A 27,800-nucleotide genomic window follows, 5' to 3' on the forward strand; every position below is an offset into this window, starting at 1 on the left:
TCAAGATTTGAAGACACTACCTATATGAAAAAAATGTTATATTTTCACCGATCAGAAAAGATTGAAGTATCTGCTCTCCTAGAAAGAATTGAATTTGAGGCAATGAAGATGGGTTGAGTTACTAAAGGACTATAATTGAATCATCGATTATTACCCGAAAAAGCCAATATGGTAGCGGATGCACTAAGCCGAAAGTCTATATCAGAGTTGAGAGCACTTTTAGCACCTCTGAGCCTTTTTAATGATGGTGGATTATTGGTCGAGATCCAATAGAACCTGAGATAGTAATAGAGATTAAGAGACTACAAGGTTCAGAGCAAGTTCCCTGATGTGAGATCTCAAGGTTTGAGTTACGTAGATGAGATATATTGTATTTTAGGGGACGTCTTTATGTCCTGATGGTTGATCAGTTGCATGAAAAGATCCTCCAGGAAGCCCATTGCAGTCAATTTTCAGTTCATCCAGGAAGTAATAAGATGTATAAGGAACTTAAACTATTGTATTATTGGTCGGGGATGAAGAGAGATGTTTTCGAGTTTGTAGCAAAATATATGGTGTGTCAGCAAGTTAAGGCATAACATCAGGTTCCCTTGGATTTATTGCAGTTGATCCAGATATCACAATGGAAGTGGGACAGAGTGTGTATGGATTTCGTGATTAGTTTACCGGTGACGAGATGTAAGCAAAACACAATTTGGGTAATAGTAGATCGGTTGACCAAGTCTGCCCATTTTTTACTGATTAAAATGGATTTCACTTTGGAAATATCGTCACAACTCTACATCCAGAAGATAGTAAGATTACATGGAGTTTCGACCTCAATTATTTCGGACAGAGACCCTAGATTTACTTCTCGATTTTTAGAAGTTTTATATGAATCTTTAGGCACCAAGGTCCATTTCAGCACCGTATTTCAGCCTCGGATAGACGGTTAGCCAGAGCGGGTTGTTCACGTTCTTGAGGACATACTCAGGTGTTTGGTTATGGACTTTGAGAGTAGTTGGGAGGATCACATGCCTTAGGTGGAGTTCGCGTATAATAACAGTTACCAGTCAAGCATTCAGATAGCTCCATACGAAGCTCTATATGGGCGAAAGTGTAGAAATCCCCTCTGTTGGACTGAACTTAGTGAAGAAAAAATAGTGGGACTAGATTTAATCTGAGAAATTGAAAAAAAAAGTCAGGATAATTTAAAGTAGATTGAATGAGGCATTAGATAGACAAAAGTCGTATGCAAGTTTGAAATGCAAGGAAATCGAGTTTGTCGTGGGTGAAAAAGTATTCCTTAAGGTGTCTTCATGGAAGAAAGTACTTCGGTTTGGGCGAAAAAAAATCAACTCCGTATTTTATCGGTTCTTACGAGGGGATTAAAAGATTTGGACCAGTAGCCTATCGTTTAGCCCTTCTTCCAGAGCTAGAACATATCCATAATGTATTACATGTATCAATGTTGCAAAAGTACGTTCAGACCCATCACATGTCTTACCCTTGGAGCAAGTCGAGTTGAGTCCTGACATGACCTATGAAGATGAGTCGATTATAATCCTAGTTAGGGAGGTAAAAGAGCTAAGGAACAAGAAAATTCCCTTAGTAAAGGTGCTTTAGAGAGACCATGAAGTCGAGAAAGCCACATGAGAAACCGAGGAAGACATGCAACTTTAGTATCCACATTTGTTTTATCCAAGTAAAACTTTCGAGGATGAAATTTCTTATTAGGATGGGAGAGTTGTAACGCTCTGAAACCTGGGTTAGTAGTTCGGGTCAACCTGATACCCATTTTAAAGCCCAAAATAACTATTAAAAATATCTTAGACCAAGGTTAAGTGTATTTGGGCTGTGTTGGGCTCAAAAGACTTATGTAAGGTGATGATATTTATATGGGCTTGAAAGTATAGGGACCTAAAGTATAGTTTACCCATTTTATTTCAGCTAAAAATCTCCCCCTTGTTTTTATATTTTTCACGTGAATCAAAGACCCAACAATCTTACCAAATACTCTTATTCTTCTTCCTTATTGCATTTTCTATTTCTCTTCCTCTTCCATCTCAAATTCAAGTTTTTCCAAGCATTTCATTTTCCATTTGGTTAAACCAAGGTAAGAGCATGAATTCTTATCCTACAAGTTTTAGATTAAGCCTCATTTTGTAAGATTTTATCATGCTTTTCAAAAATGGGTTTTTGGAAAGTATAGTAAAATCCAAGGATCCAAGGTGGTTTGGCTAGATTTAAGGGTTAAAAATGTTCTAAATATTATCTTCAATACATAGACAACTTAGAAATTTCCATTTTCTTACTCTTGTTTAGAAAATGATGTGGGTGGAAGCTAAAATACAAAAGGAAGGAAAAAAACATATCAAGAGTGATTGAGGATTAACATTTAGCCAAGGATAAAAGGTATCCATACTTATAACTTCTCTATACTCTTAGTGGGTCATTTTAATCTATTAAATATCATGAAGGTAAGAAATAAACTTATTTAGTATATCTATGGTAGATTCTATATTTTGAAAGTTAGAGCATGCCTAAAGCCTTATTTATGATCCTTTTTAATCATATAGGACTTTAAAGAATGTTTGGGAACCTCACTAAGGTCTTTGGGAGTGAAATATAACATTCTCATACGTGAATTGTATATCATGCAGGTTGAGTATCGATACTATAGGGTTAATATCTATACTTGTTCTTTATTTCTAGGTAAAAATGTGTTTTATGGGTATGAGTATCGATACTCTTTCAAGAGTATCGAAACTTTGGGTCATGGTTTCGAAACTCCCATGAAGTATCAAAATTGGGCATTATAGAACGCTTAAAAGTATCCGTACTTACATAAAGTATCGAAACTTTTGCAGGAGTATCGATACACTTGGGCTAGTATTGATACTTTCAGTCTATTTTGGGCAAAAATGATAGTTTTTAAGGGAATTAGACCCGAGGTACCCTAATACTTTAGTATATTATCAAATAAGACTAAAGTGAAAATATTTACGATGTTTAATTCAAACATAGAAACCAAATAATTAGGGTGACATAAAGCTAGCCTTGATTGATGCTCGGGAAATAGTTCGGACACTAAGTTCCTCTAGTTTAGGATGTCGAAAGTATATATGCAATTTGGATATCCATTGGTAGGGCACAAGGCTTTTAAAATTGACTAGATAGGGCGTAAGGTCCGACACTCGCAAGGCTTTGGCTAGTGGGGGTGTGGTGTTTAATGCAGTGATTCCGGGGGCCACATCCTCGGTAAACTAGAGGGGTACGTGAGCTCCGAGATGCATAAATCCCTCAGTCACACCATGATATCTACCATAGCGTAGAGAGTGAATATCGTAAGAATACTCACTAATGTTGTATTGATGATGCATTGTATTGTTTTGAGTTATTAAAGCATGTTAAAATGTACCCCTGTTAGTATATTTTAGTTGTTAGTGTGGCACTAGGCTAGTTAGATTAGTGTTTGGAATTTGTTTCCTTACGTAATAGAGGAGTCTTTTGACTAGAAGAAATTCAGACCAAACAACAGAGCAGAGTACGTCTAAAATTTCTAGAAGGCATTTATATTCAAAGTTTCTATTTTGTAAATTTGAGACGTAAATTGTTTTAAATACATAGTCTGTCTATTTTGATTTGTTTTGTAATTGTGGGAGCTCCCGACTGTAAAATGGTTTTACATGGATTTTATTATTTGTTTTATTGCAAGTTTTTACACATGAAACTTTTAATTTCAAGTGAGTATAATAAAGGAAATTGGTTGGTTAGCCACTTTGGTGGTTCTGTGTAACACTCTTATTGGCTGACTGTGTGTCGTACTGGTGTAGGGTGTTACACATGTCACCACTGGATTGTATACAAAATAAAATAAATTAAATAATTAAAATGAATAAAATATCCTTCAATATGGTAGTGACACATGTTGCCACCTAATTGGAAAATCAAATTTATTAAATTGAATTAAAACTATGACTAAATTAAAAGAATGTGTTGTGTCACCACCGGATTGGATAATGTGTTGTGTCACCACCGGATTGGATACAAAATAAAATAAATAAAATAATTAAAATGAATAAAATAGCCTCCAATCTGGTAGTGACACATGTCACAATCTAATTTGAAAATCAAATTTATTAAATTGAATTAAAACTATGACCAAATTGAAAGAATATACAAATATTGAAGATCAAATGTGTAATTATACCATTTTTGTTAACTGTCACGTTAGCACCTCCATTAAATATTAACAACAAGTAGCCTGATTGAATGCATTTAAATAATTGGATGACCTGATCAATAAAAATTTTAAAATAGTGGTCAAATAAAAAAGGGTTATAGTTGATGGTTAGTTTACCCCTATTTTTATGTATCGAGGATTTAAATAATGCAAAAACTTCATTTGACGTTGTAAACTGAAAATCACAATTAGGATAGGTCAAGATTTTAACTTTAGATTTTAAAGGAAATATTATATTATGTTTCAAATGCTAAATTCAAAAAATGAAATCAAAATGGACGAATTTGATGTGCATAGAAGTTGACGCCTATTAAAAAAATAACAGTTAAATATGAAAACCACGTCGGGCATATATATATATATATATTATGAATAGTTTATGGTAGTATTTATTAAGTTTTTTTAAATTTATGGATAATATAAGTATATTATATAAATACTTTTGTTTGAGCTTAAATCTTCTAAAAAATAATATTTTTTTGAGTCAAGTATATAAATGGTCCTTGCTATATAATGTTGCTTTATTAAGTCATCAGCTATTAAAAGTTATAAAATGATCTTCTAATTATAAGATGTTATTTTGTTGAGTTCTCTAACTATTAAAAATTATGAAATAATCATTTAACTATTTATTATACTCCAAATTAATCATTTTTTCGTTAAACATTTGGCGACAGAATGAGATATAATAAAATATTATCTCATAATCTCAAATAACTATTATATCTCAAATGACTATTATATCTCAAATAGTATATTAACATCCAAACTCAGACTGTCGTTCATTTTTATCGGAAAAGGGACAAGTTTGAACCATAATGAATAGTCAGATGATCATTTTATGACTTTCAATAGTTAAGTGACTCAACAAAATAATATCTTATAATTGGAGGACTATTTGTAACTTCTAATAGTCGAAAAACTCAACAACAAAAAACACCATATAATCATAGACTATTTGTATACTTTATCATTTTTCTTTTATGATTTAAGTTAAAAATGAACTCTAAAGTTTAAATGTAAAAAAGGTAAGAGAGTTGGATAATTAGAGAGGAGTTAAAAATAGAATAAATTTTAATTTTTTTATTTTATACTAAATTTTTTTTTATTTAGTCACGAAATATGTCATGTTAGTTTAAGATTTTTTTAATAATCTGATGTAAGTACAAGGCAATATTTGTTTAAAGATAATTTTAATAATTTTAATATTAAACGCTCACACATCTAATATTTATGATTACTTGAACCCGAATACTTAAAATAACAATAATTCATTTGCATCAAACCTAATAATTAATTAAGGATAAATCCGAAAGAATATTTAATCGTAGCAAACCAATAGGTGTGTAGGATTAGGAAGGCAGCCGAAGTAAAAATCGAAGTGGACCACCACTTTCCCATGTTTTAAACTACAAATTCAATCGGATATTCTCTTTTCCAACTTCACCTTCGATTCAGATCCTTCTCTCTCGTCAAAAATAACCAAAAAAAAAAAATGGACTCCGATCGGACCCTTTTTCACTACAGCCTCTTCCTAATCTCCCCTCCGACATGGATCAGCCTCTACTTCCTCCAAGCCCCTTACGGTAAGCACAACCGGTCCCACCATTTATCCTCCTCTGGCTTGGTTCTTCATGGAAAGCCCCACCCCCTGGCTCACTCTCCTGCTCTTCCCCTTCGGCCAACATTTTTCCAACCCAAATCGCTTATTCTCATCTACCCGTTTCTCCTCCACTACTTCAATCGCACAGTGCTCTACCCGCTTCGCCTCTCGAGGAACGGAAACGGTGAAGGTTTTCCGGTGAGTATAGCTCTCACGGCGTTTGGGTTCAATCTGTTGAATGCTTATCTGCAAGCCAGGTGGGTTTCTCATTACAAGGACGACTACGAGAGGGATGGGCTTTTTTGGTGGAAATTCCTCTGTGGGTTGCTGATATATGGGGATGGGATGTGGGTCAATATCTGGGCTGATGAAGTGCTGGTGGGGCTGAAAAACAGGGCGGCGGCGGATATAAGGTTCCGAGTGGAGGGTTGTTCGAGTTGGTGAGTTGCCCGAACTATTTCGGGGAGATTTTGGAGTGGTTTGGGTGGGCGATGATGACTTGGTCTTGGGTGGGTTTTGGGTTCTTTCTCTATACTTGTGCTAACTTGATGCCTAGAGCTCGTGCAAGCCGCCATTGGTACTTAGAGAAGTTTAAGGATGAGTTTCCCAAGAAGAGAAAAGCTGTGATTCCATTTTTGTATTGAAAAGATTTGATGTTACCACAAGATAAAATTGTCTTTTGATTGTTTCATAATGGTTTTTGATTCATGAAAATTTACTTTCTTTTGTGTTTTAATCTGTTCTTGGTTCAAACCATAAACAAAAATTAAGCATCGGTGTGTAAGTAAATGCAAATTTTACAAGTAAAATGTTGGTCGTCTACTCGTTCTCATCACATGAAGAAAGATGCTTTGGCCGCTTGAAAGAGTGTTAACATGCTATCAGCAATAAACTGGATAATGTATGCCAATGGTAGTGCAAATGATTCAACAAGAAACAATTTACTACTACACGATACATCTCAGACAGAGGAACCAAACATTAAAACACCGTTTGCATTGCCGAAAACTACGCACAGAAACATGATTTGGCCACAAATTTGGCAGAGAAGTCTTTTGTAAAGAAAAATGGGGGGGGTATTCCTGCATGTCATTGGCTATTTGGTCTCCCCTACAGATCACACAACCTATACAGTGTTCTTTGTCTATGAGTAAAGGGAAAACAGTCTACCAATAAATCGGATAGAAAGCAACATCCAAAGGGAAAGTTTTTTAGCATCCCTAACTCAGAATGGTGAAGTTCAGCTTAAAATAGGAGAATAAAAAAGTGTGAGAGCAATATGTGATAACCGATCAGTGTTCTCATAGATGCAAAACCTTGTGTCCTCTGGCAGTTGACATCGGAGGATTTGGTAGCTCTTGCAAGGTTTGAGTTTGAATAATTCCTTCGATACAATTTTAGTTCTCCAAGCAGACTTCAAACACCATCTCTTTCTATACCATCTACCTCCGTAACATTCTGACCGAATGAAGATCCTGTTGAATACAAGTCAATAGTACCGATCAAATAAATTAGCAAAGCTATTAAGAGTTTAAACTAGCCACTCTTTCATGAAAAGTAGTTCATTTGTGAATTTAGACCTTTTTCATATATACTAAATGGCATCATGGACAAACAAAAAATAAATAAATGCCATTTGGGCGTAAACCAACTATTCTAAACCTTGTTCTAGATTCTAAATCGTATATATCCTTAAGCATCCAAATAAATAATGTAAGGAATCTCAATTATTCATCAAACACCAAAAGCAAAAATAAAAGAACCAGTAATGTATAATGCAAGGAGCTACATACACTGAGCAAAGCTGTTGTTTGAACCCATATTGATCTCTATTCCAGGTTCCTCATGCTTGGTTTCCTTTTGCAAATTTCCATTAGTTCCAGCAGAAGATTGTACCATTTCTGAAATTTCTGCCTTCAACTCTTCATGCTTCTCTTTCAATTCTGAAGAGATGATAGCTTCAGAAAGTCTCTGCTTAATCTGCTTTTGTAGAGCCTCAATCTTACTTTTTGACTCACTATCAGGTTTGTTTCCTGCCCTTGCTATTTCAAGCTTCAACAACTCAATCATATTCTTCAACTCCAATGAACTGGCAACATTTTCAATTTTCTTGTTAATTTCTTCATTCAAATTATCCACCTTACTTTTGAAGACTGAGAGCGAAGCTTTCTCACTAAGGACTTTTGCATTAGACTTTACAACAACAACATCCAAACCAAAGGACTTGAGTGCGCTTATCATTTCCGATTCTATCTCTTTCTTCATATTGATAATTTTGTCCTTCAGCCCTTGATCTAAATCCTCAAAGCTGGATGAACCGGAATTTTGAACCTCAGCCTTTATTGCTTCAAGCTTATCATTTATCTCAGGCCGACTCATGACTTCATTAAATTCCTTATTAACTTCCTGCTTCAGTGTAGCTGCATCTGATAGACTCTTGGCTTTCGAAAACTCCTACAACATGTCAAGCTTATATTTGAGGATTGAATAATTTGGAGCTGCTGATAGATTCTGGTCGAATTCATCTTTAAGCTTCTCAATCTTATTCCTTATAACAGGATTCGTGAGTTGGTCCCTGGAATTTACTTTTGAAACTTCTTCTCTCAACATCTCAAGCCTGTCCTTCAAGCCCATGGCTCTGATGGCCTCAGAATATTCATGATCAACCTCCATTTTTAATTTCTCCATCATGTCCTTTAGAGCCATCTCAGGAGGCTTGCTGGATGATTCCTTGGCTTTCAAGATTTGCTGTTTCAGTTTTTCAACCTCACCTTCCAACTCTGCATTTGAGATTCTACGAACAGTGTCTTCTTTCTTTTTCATATTGACCTTCTTCTTGGGATCTAACTATGCATTTTCTTGGAAGCCACCAAGTTTTCTGAATTTATGATTGCGATGGTGTAGTAGCTCTTCAGTGGTCATTGCTGTGAGCTCCTGCAGAATAAGATTTTGTTAATATATTATAATACAATTATAGATAGAGAACTACTGCTGGTGGAACTTACATCCATTGACTCGTTAATTGCGGCTTTTATTTGTTGTGAAGTCCAAGCTGGATTTGCATGGGCACCACCCAGTGGCTCCTATCAAACGTAAAAGCAAGTGTCATATGCCATGGTAATTAACATGAACTTCCAAAGGAAACAACAATCGGGAGAAATATTCAACTATTAAAGCTGTTGAAATGCATATACTTTGAAAACCAAATACGGCATTTTTGTCAAACATCAGATAGAAGGTATGCTAAGAAAAGTAGCAAAATGGTTCCCATAACAGTCAGGTTTGCTACATGAAATTGCTTGTAGTAGGTTAATCATATTTGTGTAGCTAGAAACAGAGAAACAAAAACAGTAAAAAAGAAGGGAAAGAAAAAGGAACACGTAGAAAAACTAATTCACTGAAGACATTGGAGAAACAATGTTAATCACCGGAATAATTCCATCACAATTTTCCAGCCTGCACAACTCTGGAGCAGTAATCCTCAGCTTCTCAGCTGCATGCATATAGATGAAAAGCTTAAATACTAATCAGAAAATGCAAATTACTGAAATATAAGCCTAAAACCAATAGTTTATTTCAAACCTTTGGAGAAGCTTTGGCAGTCTTCCACAAAATTGCAGCACAGGCTTCTGGACTATACCATTAGAAGATATAGGAAAGAAATGAAATATCAGCATGATTAGAAATGTCATCTAAAAAAGATCAACGTTACAAGGAATAATATACAATCCTCCTACCAGGTACAACAAGGAAAAATAAGGTTTTAACCAATTGCAATTTCATATATTATGTGGGTTCAAAAAGGCAGGTTGTACAGGCTTAAATAATATTCAATAGAAACAATATAGGGCACCTCAATACCTGGCAACATAAAAGACTGCATTTTCCAACATCAACAATTTATTAGCACAGCCAATGGCCAAGGCACCGCCAGAGCCACCTTCCCCGATAACAACAGAAACAACTGGGACCTTCAGACCAAACATGGTCCTCAAATTGTGGGTAATAGCTTCACCCTACATGAATGTGACGCATAAAAATCAGTTGTGCTAACATTAAAAGTAGATCTGGTATGCTTCATAATACAATAGTCCTCATACTTGACCCAGCTCCTCAGATTTAAGGTCAGCATACGCCCCAGGAGTGTCAATAAAAGTAACTATAGGAAAACCATGATGATCTGCATAATACATCATGCGCAACGCCTTCCTATAACTGTAAGCATTTCCTAAATATCAGTTACGTGTTACAGATTCTCTCTTTCAAAGGTGAAATTCAACATGCAAGTTTCATATACTTACCCATGAGGAGTTGGCATTCCAAAGTTACGCTGAATATTCTCTTTAGTGTTTCTACCCTTTTGCTGACCAATAAACATGTATCACCTACCATCTATGGTTCCTATACCAGTAACAATAGCTGGATCATCATACCCCGATCGATCTCCATGAAGTTCCACAAACTAGACATAGGAGAATATACAAAACATTTATTAAAACAATTCTTCACCTCCCACACTAGGTGTTAAAGATAATGTTGATGAGAATATGCAGAATTCAATATCTGAGAGTTAAAGGGCATGCAGCCACCAAACCTTATCAGTAATGCTAAATACATGATCAAGGAATGTAGGTCTGTTAGGGTGCCGGGCAATGTTCACACGTTGTATAGGGGTTAGATGTGTGCATAAGTCCTTCAGGGCCTGAAATAAATAACAGAAAGGATGATAAAATTTAACCGGAAACCACAAACATGGTGAAACATTAATATCTTCGACAGGACGTTAACACTAAATGGTGTGCAAGCCTTTTTCGAAACATTGAATTAAGTTCATCCCTTATTTAAGGTATCAAGTTTACACCAGACTTGAAAAGAATCTTAGATTTTGGAGTTTAACACCACAGAATTTCAAGCAAGCATATACATGTTCCACTATTGATAATCCTCTGCAATAAGAGAATGAATCCAAAACTAAAATCAAGTACTATAATAAAATTCTAAATAACCAATAAATGCCATAGCAAATGCAACGTCAGAAACATTTTATCAGCCAATACTAAATATAACTTCCTGACCTAATATTCAGTTTTGGCATAATTAAATTGTGCATACGAAAACATATTCCATACTCAACTTCACTCTCATTAACAGGCTGAATATGTATCGACTCGGAGGATCATATAAATGTATAACTAGAAATTATATTACTTCATGGAAACAACTAAAGTACTCTCAAATTGACTAAAACAAAAATAATTGTACCTGTTGATGTTTATTCTCCAATAATATAATCTGATCACTGAAGTCCAATCCAGTTTCATTTGCCATCCTCCTCACCTGCATATGAAACAAACACAAAATTTGAAGCAATCACGGGCGTGATATTATCAGAAAAATCAGAAGTCACTAAAAATAAGGAATTACATCAATCATCTTTTTCTCGAAATTCACAAGGGGCTTCTCAAAATCCAAAGTAACAGGCTTTTGCTTTTCTTTCAAAGGCTTGAAATGGGAAAGATGACTTAGGACTCCCCCTTTCACATTTGGATCCGGATCTGCAGGCCACGGATATTCATGCTTCTTCACTTTCCTCAGCTTTGCAACTACAGTTACACCCCTTTTTGTCACGGCAAATCGTGGCTTCCGTAGGGTTTCAAGAGGGATGCCGGTCACACCATTACTGGAGCTTCGAAGAAGATCGGAAGCCGAAGTTCCAGTAAATGCAGCTGGAGAATACGTCATAGAATACATCACGCCTCGAACTTAGATATCTCAGAACCCTATACGAAACCCAAACATTCAAATCTCCAAATTTCAGTCTAATGATTAGAAAAAAAGATAAACTGGATATTTTTTTCTTAAAATAATTTGACACTACTTCTAAGTAAGATAAACAAGGAAACATAAGAAAAACGAAAAAAAATCATAAAGAAAGAAAGTCATAATTTAGCATTCCAACGACACACAAATTAGCAGTTTGCTTTTTTTATCTCTGATTTTTACCTAAAAAGGAAATCTCCAAATTAATTCTTATGAATACTTAGCTCACACTTGTGTTTAAGCTGAATAAGCACATTTTAGACTCAAAAAACACAAACTTGAATCTCATCTTTTCCCTCTCCATTCTCTCAGCATCCAAACAGAGAATCATTCAGGGGAAAAAAGCGAGAGTAAGAACACTAACGATATATCAAATCAGACAATATCAAATTAAATTTAAGATAAAAAAACAGATGAAATTAGTAGGATATTTACCAGAGAGTGAATCGAAGAGAGAGAGAGAGAGAGAGAGAGAGATGAGTTTGAGGAGCAGGGAAATAAGAGTATTAAATTTGAAAGGAGAGAGAGACAGCCTCGTGGGGATCGTCAATCGAAATGCCTTGTTAGATTTAGGATAAATTATAACATTGATCACTTAACGATACTATTACTACTATTTTAGTCACTAAAGTTTAAACTTTTTCAATTTAATCACTAAACTTTGAAGATTGAGTTTTTTAGGACACACCACCATTATTTTTTTTAACTCTGGTGATATGCAAACTTTTATAGATTTTTGAGCTACGATTCACATTCCTCGGCATATATATATGGTTTCTTGTTTTAATTTACCAGAGATTTGTGCAAGCTATCTTCAAGGTAAAAATGAACGAGTTAGCAATAGCATCACATAATTATATATTATGTGTTTTCTCTCTATGGTGGAGAGGTCTTTCTTGAGTAAGTAAGTAATACATTTCTGTTTGAATTCAATATAATAATCAACGTAAGAGATCAAAGAAAAAGAAACCGAAACATTAGTGTTAGATTTGTGGAGTTTGTGGTGTTTTTTCAATTAAAAGGATATTAGATTCGCACTTTCGAGGGTGGAAGGAGTGTGATTAAAAATTTAGAACTCATCGACCGTATTGATTGTGACTAATGCGGTGGCCAGTCATGATAAGTGTTAGTTGAATTTTGAACAGATTGAAAGAAAACGAAGGGGGTAAAGAAGATAGTAGGAAAATAAGTTTTATATTTATTCAAAACGACGTCGTTTTAGTGTAAAATTATTTTTTGAAAACGGTATCATTTTGGTATTGTATGTTATGATATAATGTGTTAACTATTTAATAGGGTGGTAAAACGGTTAAAACGGACACCGACTGAACTGAATTATCATTAAACGAATTAATAGAATTTTTTTCTTTAACTGTTAATCGAACCAAACTTTTTTTCTGAAAATATTAACCGAACAGAATAAAGTTCGGTTAACCAATTTTTTTATAATATTTCTAATTAAATTAATTTAAATATAAAAGAAGTATTTTTTAAATTTGAGTTAAAATTTCATTAGTTATTAATAATTTAATGAGTCTAGTGTGATTAAAAAATAATTTGATCTTAATTCTTAATGGGTTTGGGCTTAAAATATGTATTTAATATATATTATATTTAATATTTAATAATTTTGATTAATTAACCGAATAATCGTTGGAATATATGAAAAACTGAAACTAATTCAATGAAATTAACCGAACTAATTTAGTTCGGACGGTTAATTCGGTTAAAACCGAAAATGAGCACCCTACCATTCAATGATGAAGTGACCAAAATAATAGTAATTCAAAAATTAATGATTAAATTAAAATTTTAAATTTTAGTAACTGAAACAAATGATAATATATTAAGTGATGGAAATTATAATTTACTTTTGTTTTTATTTATTTATTTATTTTGATTCTCACAATTTTCTATGCATTGAGTTAAGTTCTTCTCTATTGATAAAAGCATGAAATATCAATACGCAACAAAAAATTCACCAGTTATACCAATTACCAATCATGCAAATTAAATTCGATTAAAATATGATCACAATCCAAAATGAAGCAAGAGTATAAAGCGAAATTCAAGACTAGCAACCAACGATCCCAACACATCAATATCAGAATATTTTAATTTCAAACAATCAACACAAGTTAAGGAAAAATTTGACGACATACTTATCCTTTCACCCCTCACTTAATCCGTTTTGTCCCCAAAACATATATTAAAAACAAAGTTTAGTGACCAAAATGCAAGAAACCTAAAAGTATAGTGACCATTTATGTAGTTTACTCTAATATTTAAACCAAAGGTGATGGATTGCTTTAAATATTACTCATGTAATAGGCAGCTGCGGTAACTACTCTATCGGGGCCCAATGATAAAGAATAAATTATATTTTTTAGGTAAGATTATGGTTTGAGTTATCTGAAATAGAAAAAAAGGTAAAAAAGTCTGTAATGATGATGATGTTTACTGCATGTTACCATAATGTTTATCTTTGAAGACGTCGAGAGATCCAAATAATATATAAAAAAAATCTCACGTTTAGATATCCGGTAATGCATTGTTTTACATTTCATCCCATTTGAGCAAATAATAACATTATTTTGAGGAAAAATATTCTCCACATGCATTATTCCGGCCATTTAGGCCCTCTTACTCAGGCTCGCCTCTGCTGTTCCAACATATTTTCAGGATTAAATTCCATTTTTTAAAATCAAATTTTGATAAATATATTAAACATAATACTTTCAAATATTTTTCTCGAAGGTCGTTATTAAAAAAATGCAGGTCATAATTAACAAAATAATTATATGTGAATTAAATTTGTTTAGACAATATCGTAGAAAGATAGGGGTGCTCAACCAGTCGATTCGGTTAATCAACCGATTTTTTCCTCTTAATCGTATATTGAATCAATTTTTTTAAAATTTTTAATCGAATCCGGAATTGGTAATTAATATATATTATATATTTAATATTTTCGACTCTTGAACGTTAAATGTGAATTAAATTTGTTTAGACAATATCGTAGAACCCTCTTGAACGTTATTCAAGCAAATTTCATCAAATACTTTAATCGACTCTCGAAGAATAGATTCTTGATAAGTAGAAGTGTGAAGATGAAATTTACCTCGAAAACTAAAAAAAAAAAACTTGTTGAAGAACAATTTTTAAAGCACAAGTATACGAAACTTAATATATCAGTTTTAAATTATTTAATATAAGATCTAATTGGACCTCAAATATGTTTTAGGCGAGTAAGTTGTATGGATAGTAGACACTACATTTTGTCCGAGCATTTTAATTTCATATTAATTATTATTATGCGAATTAAATATTAATCATCGATTAATTAATTACTCGTTTTTTATTTTTGGATATTATTAACATAATATAAAGTATATATTGAATAATAATATATATACTAATATTATTACTTTGTTTCTTTTACATGGCCTAATTACAACAACCGAGCCCAAACAAAATACGTCAAACAAGCCCAAGGATCCGAAGCCCCAAATGTAATCCAAATCAACCCAAGTTTGTAGGGTTTGATGGAAACCCTAAGCAGGCTTTCTTCTTCAACGTCAGTCATCTCAGTCGTTGGATATGTTTAGATTCAACAATTCAAATTCTAAATAGGCCATCAAATTCACTACCATTGTCGCCTCTGTCGAGCCTTTCACTTAGAGCTAGGTATACGGGCTACCCGCCCGTTTAGCCCGTGGATTTGACGGTGCGAGCTTAATCAGAGTGGTTTAAAAAGCCCACAATCATAAACAGTCTTGAATTTTAAGACCCGTGGTCCGTACCGTTTAACCCGTAGGCTAACGGGCTTACTCGCGACCTGTTAAATAACAACAATTTTAAATACTAAGGCCCGCGACCCGCAATCATAAACGGTCTTGAATTCTAAGGCCTGCGACCTGTACAATTTACAACCATAACACAATAACACTATAACACCAAAAGTCAATTACACTATTAATCTAAAACGAAAGTTAGCAACAAAAAATGATCCACAATAACACCATAACACCAAAAGTCAATTACACTATTAATCTGAAACTGAAGTTGCTAAATAACACCATAACACCAAAAGTTCATTACAATATTAAGTCTTAATAAGTCTCAAGATAAACAAATAAATAAAAAATACTATAACACCATTAAATCTCAATAAGTCTAAAATAAATAACATCATTAAGTCTCAATAAATCTAAAATAAATAACACCATAACAGTAATAAGTCTCAATAAGTCTAAACAAAATCAACATAAAATAAATCGAAAAAAATAATTAAATTAAACGGGTTATCTGCGGAACCCGCGGGTATACCCATTAAATCACGGGTTTAACGGTTCCGGCTAATAAACCCGTAATTTAAACAAACTTAAATTTTTAAGCTTGAAGTCCGCACGAGCCGCGGGTTATACGGATAGCTAACCCATATACCGGCTATACTTTCACCTCACTACGTCGCCGTCATTTCAGCCATACCATCAATGTCAGTAAAAAACACAAAGGGGCCAAAGTCAGTAAAAAAATAAGATCCACTTGCAAAAGAAAATCCTGAGGGAAATCGAGGCCCTGTAACAAGACAAAATAGGGCTCTCATACCCTATGATTTGTAGCTACACAAATCATCATCAACCATCAACATGCAAAAGGATTAAAAAAAGGGAACTAATATTCGAATAAAGGAGATCCAGAAAAAAAAACAATTCGAAAAGAGAAAAAAGAGAGCAAGAGATCAGTTCGAAACAAAAAAGATAAGAGAAGGAATAGTCATCACCTTGATTCGGAACTTGTCGGAAAGCCGAAGGGATGCCTGAGTTCGAAAGTTTTGAAAGGCAAAATCCTAAATCTAGGCTTTTGAGGCTGGTTTTAGTTAAAAATAATATAAAGATTTGGGTTTAGGAGAAAAAAGGGAACATTTTGGGTTAGTTTTGGACTTCCCGACCATCGTTGGCAGTAGTCGGCAATGGTTACCGAAGTCGATGGACTGCAACCGGTGGTTGTCTCCTCCGAGAGAGAAAAAGTTAAGATGGTTGGGATTTTTGTTTTGGGTGAAAAAAGAGTGAGAGGTTGCAAATGAAGGATAAGGCTAGAATTTAGCTTTGGTTTTTATTTATATACGCCATTCAAAACTATGTCGTTTTTTGTTTAGGGTTTCTGAACCCTTACGTATAGGTTAATCCCATCTTCAGTCATCCCTGTTTTGTAATATTCCATTTCAGACAATAAATATAAGCTTTTATTCATTTTGTTTTGATCCCTGAATTTTGTTACGAATTCATTTTAGTCATTGTTTACTTGTGGTTGTGTTTGATGGGTTCTTTGGTTTTATTGCAGATTACACCTAATTGTTTTATTTTATTTATAATATCCCCCATATTTATTATTCGATGTTGGTTATGTTCTCAAAATTTTAGCTTATATTATAATATTTACAAATATATATATATAACGGAGTTAAAATATTTTTTATTTTTCATAAATACTATTCTTTTTAATTGAGGTATGTCTTATATTTTTTTTATTTTTTTAAAATATATACATTTATTTAATATTAATTAATATTTAAAAAAAAATTGGTGGGGGCCAAGACTCTCTTTGGCCCCTATGAAGTTCCGCCACTGACCCTCACAGTTCTAAACCCACACCGCTTTATTAGTGGTCACTACTCCGACGCTACCTTCAACGAATGAAAAAGTCCAAACCACCCTCATTTGGAGACAAAGAAGTCCAAACGCCTTTTATTTTTCTCTCCAATGGGTTAATCAAATTACCATTTTAAGATGGTTCTATGCCATGCTTTATCGTTATTTTCTGCTGCTTTATCATCGAACTTTCAGAGGTCAGGGAAGAGTGAGTCGACAATAACATGACTGTTGTTCTGCTGAATGACGAAACAGAACCTTTTAAGCCAAACACATATCATTATCCAGTTCCTATCTAGCATCAAAAAGTACTACTCCCTTCTAGTACTCGATCAAGAGAGCTTCAATATACATCATTGTCTTATCTTCATACTCGACCCATGGTAATATATATATATATATATATATTCATAATTGTGGACTCCGATGGTATAGCACTAGCAGAGATGCGTGTTGGATTCACCTGATAAATATCTGTAATTTTTCGGATTTTTTCATCTCCAATTGACAGTGGCTTGGACTTCTCCGTTCGTTGAAGGTGGTGTTCGAAATAGTGACCATTGATGAACGGTGATCGAGACGTCGGTTTAGGTATGCGAGGATCACGACTGTAGAGAAGAGGGAGGTGTGCGACGCAAGATGGGTTGGGAAAAAAATGTATAAAAGGGATAACCCTAAATTGCTTTGAATTTATAAAATGATCCTTAATTAATATATTATCTAAAATTCAGTGATTAAAGTAAAAAAGTTAACTCTTTTACTAACGTATCACGCCACCAAACTAACGAAGTCAACGCTTCAGTGATCACATTTTAATTAAAACAAAACAAAAGTGACTACTAATTATGTTTTTTGAATCTAGTTAACTTACCTTTATAAAACTGAAATAAAAGTGATTAACTCTGTAGTTTACCCTATAATTTTATATGTGAGTCCGATGACGCAAACTAGTACAACGTCAACTAACATTCGGTCTCAATTGTCATCTTCTCCTCCCTTGCATTGAAGTCGAAAGGGCTTTATTAGCTTTTAGGGTTTTTTTATATATTAAGCAAATAAGTGTTTAATTGACTGGTTTTGGAGGGATGGAGGGAGCGAGCAACGGAGGGATGTTGTACCATGAGGTTCAAGAATCTAATCTTTGCGCTGTCCACTGCGTCAACACGGTGTTGCAAGGACCTTTCTTCTCCGAATTCGATTTAGCGGCGTTGGCTTCCGATCTTGACGTCAAGGAGCGCCAGATGATGTTCCAAGGCACCGCCGCCGCCTCATCTGGTGGTTTCCTATCTGAGGAATCTCACAATGTCTCCCTAGGCGGCGATTTTAGTATCCAGGTTGTTCTTTCTCTTTCTCCTTTTCTGTTGCTCTCTGTTCGCGAATCGGTCTAGCAGTACTCCATAACGTGGAAAGATTTAACAAGAAAAATAATTAGCGATTTTGGGCCCTTTCTAACCTAATATTGGAAAAAATGAGCTTTTTGTAGAATAAAATCAACAAGAGTTGAACATTCAGTTAATTCGGAGTTTCAGTAATTAGGATAGAAGTCATTCGATTAATGCATGAATGATTTGAATGCTCCAATCAGTTTGATTGTGAGATAGTTACATACACTCGGTATGAAATTGGGTTTTACTTTTATTGAATTCAAATTCACGATTATTTCCATAGGTCAAAAACTGGTACTTTCTGTGTCTTTTCTTTATGTATTGAAGTAGCTAATTTTATCTTAAGTTTCTGTTCGGGTCTTGTTGGATAAACAAGCATGAAGCATCCCTAAAAGTTGGGAAGGTGTGGCAGATTATATGGCAGAGCACAACTAACTTTTTAACTTGGAATCCGTCATTTGTGCCTACATCGTATTTATTTCGGGCTGAATCGATTGCATTTATATTTTTGATCCAGTAGGTTTTTGATCATACCATATCAGACAACTTTCCGTTAATCGCACATATGTGGTCAGTACAATTCATGTTGTGCAATGTGTGAACACTTGAAAATCTTGATGTATATGCAAAACATACATGCATTTTGGTTTCTCTTATTATAGATTGCATTTATCATGTGGGTGTAATTGGTGCAACTTCTGATCAAAATATTAGCCTCGCATATCCGGCTTTTCAGTATAAGCCAGCTTAGGACCGTGAAACACTTTCCTTTAGTGTTGTTGCTCACACAGAATGACAGAAAGCAACATGTAAATTCCCAAAGAAGGCTGTGTGCATAGATGTCTACTGAGGTGGAGCCAGATATTCAGGATCTAATACTTCCATATTCTCATCTTGGAAAAAGAAAGCATCATTAGAAGTATAATATATTGGAAAAGCATTTCTATTTCATCATGGTGAAATAATAGAATCTTAAAATGTAAGTTTTTTCTGGCCTATTACCATCCTGCTGTTATATGGCCGGTGGATTGGGTGGTTATCAATAAGTAATGTTGGATACATTATTCACTTTTATGATAATTTCCATTTATGTTATTCTTCAATCTTACTTGGTAGGTTTTTGAAATCTACAGTTTTACATTGTTATTTCTTATATATCAACCATGAGGTAAAATAATACAGTTGATGTGATACAAAAAATTCACCTCCATAGACCTTAAAAGTGAAATCGTAAACATGCTTTCTAATATGTGAATATATCAAGCATCCCAACCGAGGAGCCGTTCATAGATATGTTGAGGATATCATTAATAAAATTTAAAAACTCTGCTGGTTCCTTTCCAAACCAGGGGCTAGGAAAGTGACATTGGTTGGTTTAGGGTATTCCAAGCAACTTAGAATGATTTAGCCTTGTGCCTTCCATTATAAAAGCACGACGTTTCTGTGGCCATTCATGCATCACGTAACAAGTTAATTTAATTTTCTTACATGTAGGGTGGTTGTGATTTGACACAGAATCTGGAATGAAAATATTTTTCTTTCCCTATTTATTTTGACAGGCTGCTCAAATAGGCGAATGTGAATGTCTGATCTATTTTCGAGATGACTTGCTTGTAACTTTTATAGCTTTGTCTTGATGAGAAATCCTTGTTCATAGGTTCTGCAAAAGGCTTTAGAAGTCTGGGATTTGCAAGTTATTCCCCTCGACTGCCCAGTTGCTGAGTCGGCCCAAATTGACCCCGAGCTGGAAAATGCATTCATTTGTCATCTGAATGACCATTGGTTTTGTATCAGAAAAGTCAATGGAGAATGGTATAATTTCAACAGCCTTTATACAGCTCCAGAGCACTTCTCTAGGTTTTATCTCTCAGCCTATCTGGACTCACTAAAAGGATCTGGCTGGAGCATTTTCCTGGTGAGGGGAAACTTCCCGAAAGAATTCCCCATTTCTTCCTCTGAAGCTTTTAACGGTTACGGGCAGTGGCTGTCTCCTGAGGATGCCGAGAGGATAACTAAATCATGCAAATTGATAGAGTCTCCACGCCAGAGAAACAATACAACCCAACAGCATCCCGATATGCAAGTGCTTTCAGATATGGAAGATGAGGACTTGAAGGCTGCAATCGCTGCCAGTCTGATGGATTCATACCCCGCCACAGCCAGTGATGAGGCCGGCAATCCTAAAACTGAAAATGAAAATAAAGATGGCCTGGAAAAGACTGCTAATGGAGAAAACTCTCTTTGACATATATATTTACGGGGAAATCTACAATGATTCATGCCAGGTTTTAGATTATTTGAGCAAAACATATTTGCCTAGAGGTTGTTGGCACTGTGCTGTATACACATTTATTATACATTTTCAGGTCGGAATTTAGCTTTCGTTTCTGAGATGTACGGCCTCAGTTATTCTGATCATCAGTAGATTTTTTTTTTTTGCATAATGATAAAATTAGTCAGTCCCAAAGTTTGCACAAATGATCATTTTATATCCTATTATTTTTTTTAGAGCATATTAGATTTTGATGCTTTAATTTTTGGTCAAAATTATCTATGTTAGGTGAAAATTGTTAGTTGACTAATGATTTACACATATTAATGATGTGGTATTTTCATATATGCTTAATCGATGACGTGATACATTGATACATACATCTTTCTCTTCTAATTAATTTCTTTGAAAGTCATTTCCTACAATCTTTTATTTTGTTTAATTTAATAAAATATACATATTTACTTTACATGGCATCATGTGTCCAAAAATAAGTATAACTTTTATATTTAATATTCTTGGTTAACAGAGCCATTTTTGAGAAAATTATTCCTTTATCTTTATTTTTTTCTATTTTAAAAAAATAATATTGATCTATTTAAAAAATATTTTCTAACAATAATATTAAATAATTTAAAAATATTTTTCATTATTTTTAAATATAATACTAAACTAGCTGAAATCATAGGAGGATAAGCTTATAAATTAGGGGAGGAGATGATACTTTACTTAGAACTCGAATTCTGTAAATCTTGAAGATATTAATATAGCATTTTAGCCACCTAATCCTCTAAATCTTAAGGTTGTAAAACCGTAGAAAACAAGGCACATGAAATCAGCAGTTATGAGGGGAATTTCTAAAATTTCTCCTACTTTAATTAATAAATAATATTTGGAATTTGAAAGGAAAAACAAAGGAGAAGAAAAGTTGGAAAAGGCATGAGTAGGATGATGCTTTTAGGCTGGAATCTGTGGCCACCAACCTTCCCTTTCAAAGGACATTAAGAAATTACTCTGATATACATATAGATTTATTCTTTTTATCCTCCTCAGGTCATCGAAAAATTGTGTTTAAACGATCTGATATTTGATTCCATTGAAGGTCTTTTCTTTTTCTTGTGAATGGGTTCATCTGATCGACTGTTTAACAGACAGAGAACTGTTCATGAGATCCTTGGCGGTGGTTTAGGTAAAGCTTCTCACTTTTTTAGTTCTGGGTTTTCTTTAGAATTCAGTTTGATGCACCGTTGAACTTGATTGAATTTCCATTTTTATGTACTGTGAAATGGATCTTCTTTGATCCCTTTTTGTGAATTCTGTTAACTTTGCTCAAGGATCAAAAGTGTTTCTTTGATCGACTGCCATTAGGGAAACTGATGACTATTTTTTTTGTTTTGAACAGTTGCAGATGTGGTGTTGTGGAGGCGAGGGAACATGACAATGGGGATCCTGTTGGCGACTCTAGCAGCTTGGGTGGTGTTTGAGAAATCCGGTTACACTCTGCTATCACTTGTCTCTAATGTTCTCCTCCTCCTCATTGTCATTCTTTTTCTATGGGCCAAGTCGGCCGCCATTCTTAACCGGTAATCGATTCAGCCGTGCTTAGAACCTAGCAACAGCATATAATGCTTGGAATATCTGATATAGACATACGGTTGTTTGCATATTGCTTCAGGTTATGGCTCTACGAGCCACAGGCGTAATGTTGATATAATGATTAGCATTAGAATAAGGTGTCATTATACTTTGTAATTCTTCCGGTTGACATGAATTTTACTCATTTGTTGTCATAAAATAGACCTACTCCGCCTCTTCCAGAATTGAATCTATCAGAAGAAATGGTAAACGAAGTTGGAGCTTTCATCCGGTCCCATGTAAATGATTTTCTCTCGGCTTCTCAAGATATCACATTGGGTAAAGATGCAAGGTTGTTCTTCAAGGCTGCTGCATACTTGTTGATTTCGATTGTCGGTAGCCTTACTGATTTCCTTACTTTGGGTTACACCAGTAAGTTCTAAATTCCGGATTCTTATTACTATTACCATCTTCATCGTTTTCGTCATCATCATTGACGGGTTTGGTGTTTTTGTCTTGTAACTGCAATTTCATTCTAGCAGGCCTTGTTGTAGTTCTCACAGTTCCAGCGCTTTACGAGAGATATGAAGACTATATTGATTCGTTTACCATACTCGGATGCAGGAAAATGCAGCAGTTGTATGTGAAATTTGATTCCAAGTTTGTAAACAGATTTCGGAAATGGATTTTGGAGAGGCAGAAGTTAAGCTGATTTCTTCTTTATTTTTTCTCTCTTGGATTTGATTTCCCTTTCTGATTGAGAGTGACAGAGACAGGCACAGGTTTGTTGTTTTGAGCATTGGAGATGCATTTTCTCTTGTATTAAGCTGATGCTTCCCTCTAGTATTGTTTCCGGCATGCGAGTTCGTAGGTGATATCGAGCATAGAGGTCATGTTAGCCACCACTCATGAAATGGTTATCAACATTTGTACAAGGAAATATACTCATGAAAGAATGCAATACTAATTTCACAAATCAGTTTCTTTCCAAATGAAACCTGGAAATCAGGTAGATCATGCATGGTTGCTTTTGTTGTGCAAAGAACTATTTTAGATATGGGTCATCCTTGTGCTCTGAGTACAATGGCGGATCAAGGGCTCTCTCTGCGACTCTTCTGTCCTCATGAATCTTCGCTATCAGGCTTTCAAGGGACTGGAAATTAACCTGTTGGCATGCAAAACTCATTAGCAGAAAGCACAAGTGTACAACCGCCAATCTACCAAGGTTCTGTTGGCAAAGTTCCCTCTATCCCTGCAATCGCATCATCGTATCCTTATGAATATAGTTTTACAAATTCAAGACATTAAGAAGAAAATGGAGCGGTCAAGAGGTTTACAATCTTGAAATGGAGGTAGGCCCCACTTTTCACGTTGCAAATCTAATAGAGAGTTTATCACTTCGGTTTTGTTTTGGAACGGATGGCACAGCAACCACTTCCATTCCAGCAGCCTTACCAGCAGCAACACCTGCTCTGACATTGCCAATCCCCAGTATTGGAAAAAAAATCTGGCGGATGCTTGTTAGTAATTGAGTAATGATTTAAAAAATCTATGCTAATCAATAAAAACAACAAAATATCTAAACATTATAAGACCATATGTCGGGACAAGTAAAGCATTCTGGCAATGCTGAAGGCTAGCTCAAATGCCCCATGTTGCCAAGATACTTCAATAACCAGACAACTTGAAGGTTCTCTATTTAGCCTTTTAGCAGCTTCCAGGAATCTTTTCCAGGAAATCAAGTGTGTTAGATTTGGACAAGGTTAAAAAGAAAGAATTTAGAATTTTATATTCAAATTAGATAAAATATGTATAACATAATATCAGACCATGTACTGATGCCACTCACATTTCAGGACTTGGCTTCCCTACTGTCACTTCATCACCACCAACAATGACAGAGAAGTAATCTCTCCAACCTGCAAAGGAAAGGATGAGTTGGCGGCAGCCCTAACAACAGATTTGAGTCATAGAAATTGTAAGGAAAAAAAAACCTCGGTGATAAGAAATTTTGGATTCTATGTTTCCCCTTGAAGAGTTTGAAGCTAAAGCCATAGGCACACCATGACCGCTCAAATGTTGAAGTAGCCGTTTGACACCTGGGAGAGGTTTAATGTTGCACAACCTGCAATTACAAAGTGCGTAAATAAGAGCCTTGGCATTGTGATAATTCGAGTTACTACAGCATCTAACAACAATAACATAAAACCAGACTTACTGGGCAGAGAATACTGGATAGAGTTGTGCAAGAAACTCATCCTTTCCACAAGGAAGCCCATATTCTTCCACAACAGCAGCAGCAGCAGCTTCCAATGGTGTTTTTCCTATTATTTTTTTAGATTCTCTTCCGTCCCATTGTTTACCATACTCGGCAAAAATCCCTCTAAAACCTCACTTACTACACCATCTGTCGTTTAATTAAAAAAACAATTCGTTATATAAATCAATACTCTAATTCCTTTGCATAACATCAAGAAAGTAATATCAAATCTTTTAAAAATTGGATCCATAATCAGAGCATAACCAAAAACAGGTTCCTAGCTGTAAAATAAGCAAGATAAAGAACAAAACTCCAAAGTAATACGAAGAACGAAAACTCACCAGTGCTAAGAAGTGTACCATCCAGATCAAGGATAGCACATGAAACCAGATCAAGGTTTATACACTCTACATGATTATTTTGTATTGATTATTGGAATATCAGTTTTTGTTGTCTATTTTGCTTCTCATGCTTCAACCATCCTGGTGGCTGTTCTTATTCAAGTTAAAGTACAATCGTTTGTTTTTGCTGATGTGGGTGAAAGGTTCATGGAATATTACACTAGGTTTGTGGTTTAAAAATAATGTACAATTATAACCATGAATATAAGTATGACCAAAAACAAAATATTATCTCCTTGTTTAAGTATATTTCCCATGGGAAATGTAGCCTTTAATGTTACGGTGCATGAGGTTGAACATGGTACGTGGAAACTATCAACAACCTCTTCAATGTTGTCGTCAATATTAGAGTCCAAAGAGGAGCATTCTTCAACTTAAATTTTAGATACATAGAGCACGATATCAAATCGTAAAGATGAGGATCCGGTTGCAATCGTTGGTGTATAACTTCGCAATAACACTAGCTCAAAATTATTTTTCAAAGAGGGGGAACACTCTACATTAATGTTGGATACGTTGATAATCATATCCGATTGTGGAGATGCGGATGCAGTTGTAGATGTTTCTGTAAAAGTTGGCAACAACACTGGTGCAAAAACAAAAATTTGGGCTATCCTTTGTTGCCTAATCTCAGAAGAAACTCAAGCAACCGAGTGAGAAATCAACCGAAACATAAAAAACATACAAAAAATTAAGCATGAAGAAAACAGAAAAATTCTTCTTCTTTATGAAACCAAGGATGAGACGGCAGTAAAAGAAAATATTAAATAAAAAAGAAGAAACATAGGGAAGAAGAATCAAACAAGTAGAAAATGAAACAAATTTAAGAGATATCATCCATTTCATGTGCAAAATGAAACCAAAATTAGAATTGTTTGTTGATAGAAGAAAGTTCATTCGGGAACTAAAATTAGAAATTATCATGCATATATATATGTTAAGAATTTAAAAGAGGAAAAATAACCAAAGTGATATCAACATAAAACAAAACATGCACATGAGATGAGATTTAACGTGGTTCGACATTGCCTACCACCACAAGCATGAACAATAATCCACTATAAATGTAGAAAATATAAAGAGTACAAATATATGATATCACATGTATCTCAAAACTCAGTATAAATACCAAAACTTGGTATATCGCAAAACACTCTTTCAACATCCTATAAAACTATCTTCCTAACATAACTCCAAAAGTTGTAAAAATCCCCCAAAAAAATTACATATCTCCAAAACAATTCTCTCTCATAATACCCTAAAGGTTAAGACATAATCTCTATTTATTGAGTCAAATACTTGGTCACCAAGATTTTTTTTCCATAAGAATTCTTGCCTAAAATAAATATTTACTTTATTAAATAAACCTAACTATCAAGTAATCTTTAACTAGTAGAATTATAATAAAATCCAACTTAATTACCAATTATAATTTAGGTTAAAATATAACAAATCTTCCTCTTAACTAAAATTTCATCAAAAACTGATCTTCAAGTTTTCAACAACTTCAATTCTTACACAATAGCAGTTGAAGTATCACCGGATCAATTGAGAATAGCTTTTCTGCAACTGAATACTCGTTGCAACAAATTAATCTTGCATGTCTCCAAAATCCTAACCAAATTCACAGCAACGAATTCGTTCAAAACTCTACAACCCAAACCATAACTCTGATACTACATGTTAGGAATTTAAGAGCAAAAACAAAAATAAAAAATATATCAACATAAAATAAGACATGCACATGAAACGAGATTTAATGTTGTTCAAACTTGACTATCTCCACAGTTGAGATGAACAATAATCCAATATAAACTTAGAGAATGCATAAAGTACAAATACATGATATCACATATATCTTGAAACTCGGTATAGATACCAAAAAAGCCCTATCAGGTTTTCTCCTAGCACATGCTTTCGATCAGAACTGAGTACTCACCTGAAATGGTTTTTCAACCCGTTCAACCGAACTTTGAACATAGCCATAAAATTTTGAAACGACTACAAACAACAACATTTCAGTGATACAATTTTTCTAAATACTAAACTTCAATTTAAAAGTTAAACTTTAAATCTTAATTTTGTTATCAAACATCACTTTTTAAATCTTATTATTTTATTTTAATAAGTATTAAATTGTATTTATGTAATTAACTAAAAAAATAGATAAGTATAAAACACAATATTAAAAAAAGTGGTCACCTAAAATAGTGTGTTTGACATTATTAGCAAAATTGACATTATTAGCAAAATTATTTAATTTTTAAGTTCATCATAAATTCAAAATTACATTTTGTTTGATCGGATAAAGATGTCAAATTTGGTGTCACTTCTAAGTTCTAACTGATTATTCATTTGGTTTTTAAATTAGAAAATAATCATTAAATTATTTTCAATATTATTTTTAAAAAATATATATAAAATGAGCACTAAAACTTTAATTTAGTTAAAAATTTAATATTACATTTTTATTTTGATTTAACTAAGATAATATGACACATTAAATCTAATAGATAATATCTCAATTAGTCCTTCAAATGTAATTAAATTTTTTTGATACTTTTTTATATTTTTTTTGTTGCCCTTCAGTTTCAAGGCTTCGTCC

The 27,800-nt window shown here is 34.1% G+C and overlaps 2 protein-coding genes and 3 pseudogenes across 2 annotated transcripts; 3 read left to right on the forward strand and 2 right to left on the reverse strand.

Moving 5' to 3' along the window:
• The first annotated feature begins 5,705 nt into the window (after nucleotides 1–5,705).
• Nucleotides 5,706–6,493, forward strand: LOC120142965 (annotated as a pseudogene).
• A 383-nt stretch (nucleotides 6,494–6,876) lies between these two features.
• On the reverse strand, nucleotides 6,877–11,631 carry LOC120143182 (annotated as a pseudogene).
• A 6,666-nt stretch (nucleotides 11,632–18,297) lies between these two features.
• LOC120143034 (ataxin-3 homolog) lies at nucleotides 18,298–21,081 on the forward strand. The gene is made up of 2 exons (XM_039157459.1): nucleotides 18,298–18,636; nucleotides 20,345–21,081. Exons 1-2 carry the CDS (start codon nucleotides 18,388–18,390, stop codon nucleotides 20,930–20,932), a joined length of 837 nt encoding a protein of 278 aa, XP_039013390.1. The 5' UTR covers nucleotides 18,298–18,387; the 3' UTR covers nucleotides 20,933–21,081.
• Nucleotides 21,082–22,028: 947 nt separating this feature from the next.
• Nucleotides 22,029–23,457, forward strand: LOC120142991 (reticulon-like protein B12). Its single transcript, XM_039157423.1, has 4 exons — nucleotides 22,029–22,148; nucleotides 22,362–22,542; nucleotides 22,758–22,966; nucleotides 23,077–23,457. The coding sequence occupies exons 1-4, from the start codon at nucleotides 22,082–22,084 to the stop codon at nucleotides 23,244–23,246; spliced, it is 627 nt and encodes a 208-aa protein (XP_039013354.1). The 5' UTR covers nucleotides 22,029–22,081; the 3' UTR covers nucleotides 23,247–23,457.
• A 291-nt stretch (nucleotides 23,458–23,748) lies between these two features.
• Nucleotides 23,749–25,495, reverse strand: LOC120143111 (annotated as a pseudogene).
• Between the last annotated feature and the right edge of the window lie 2,305 nt (nucleotides 25,496–27,800).

This window comes from Hibiscus syriacus, unplaced genomic scaffold, assembly GCF_006381635.1.
Source record: "Hibiscus syriacus cultivar Baekdansim isolate YM2019G1 unplaced genomic scaffold, ASM638163v2 tig00110833_pilon, whole genome shotgun sequence".
NCBI lineage: Eukaryota > Viridiplantae > Streptophyta > Magnoliopsida > Malvales > Malvaceae > Hibiscus > Hibiscus syriacus.

What these genes read in the sequence shown, in the direction of transcription:
- LOC120143034 (XM_039157459.1), top strand. Translation starts at nt 18,388, where the DNA reads ATGGAGGGAGCGAGCAACGGAGGGATGTTGTACCATGAGGTTCAAGAA. An exon ending in GCGGCGATTTTAGTATCCAG is followed by an intron (nt 18,637 to 20,344) that starts GTTGTTCTTTCT and finishes CCTTGTTCATAG; the next exon opens with GTTCTGCAAAAGGCTTTAGA.
- LOC120142991 (XM_039157423.1), top strand. Translation starts at nt 22,082, where the DNA reads ATGGGTTCATCTGATCGACTGTTTAACAGACAGAGAACTGTTCATGAG. An exon ending in TCGGCCGCCATTCTTAACCG is followed by an intron (nt 22,543 to 22,757) that starts GTAATCGATTCA and finishes GTCATAAAATAG; the next exon opens with ACCTACTCCGCCTCTTCCAG. An exon ending in CCTTACTTTGGGTTACACCA is followed by an intron (nt 22,967 to 23,076) that starts GTAAGTTCTAAA and finishes TCATTCTAGCAG; the next exon opens with GCCTTGTTGTAGTTCTCACA.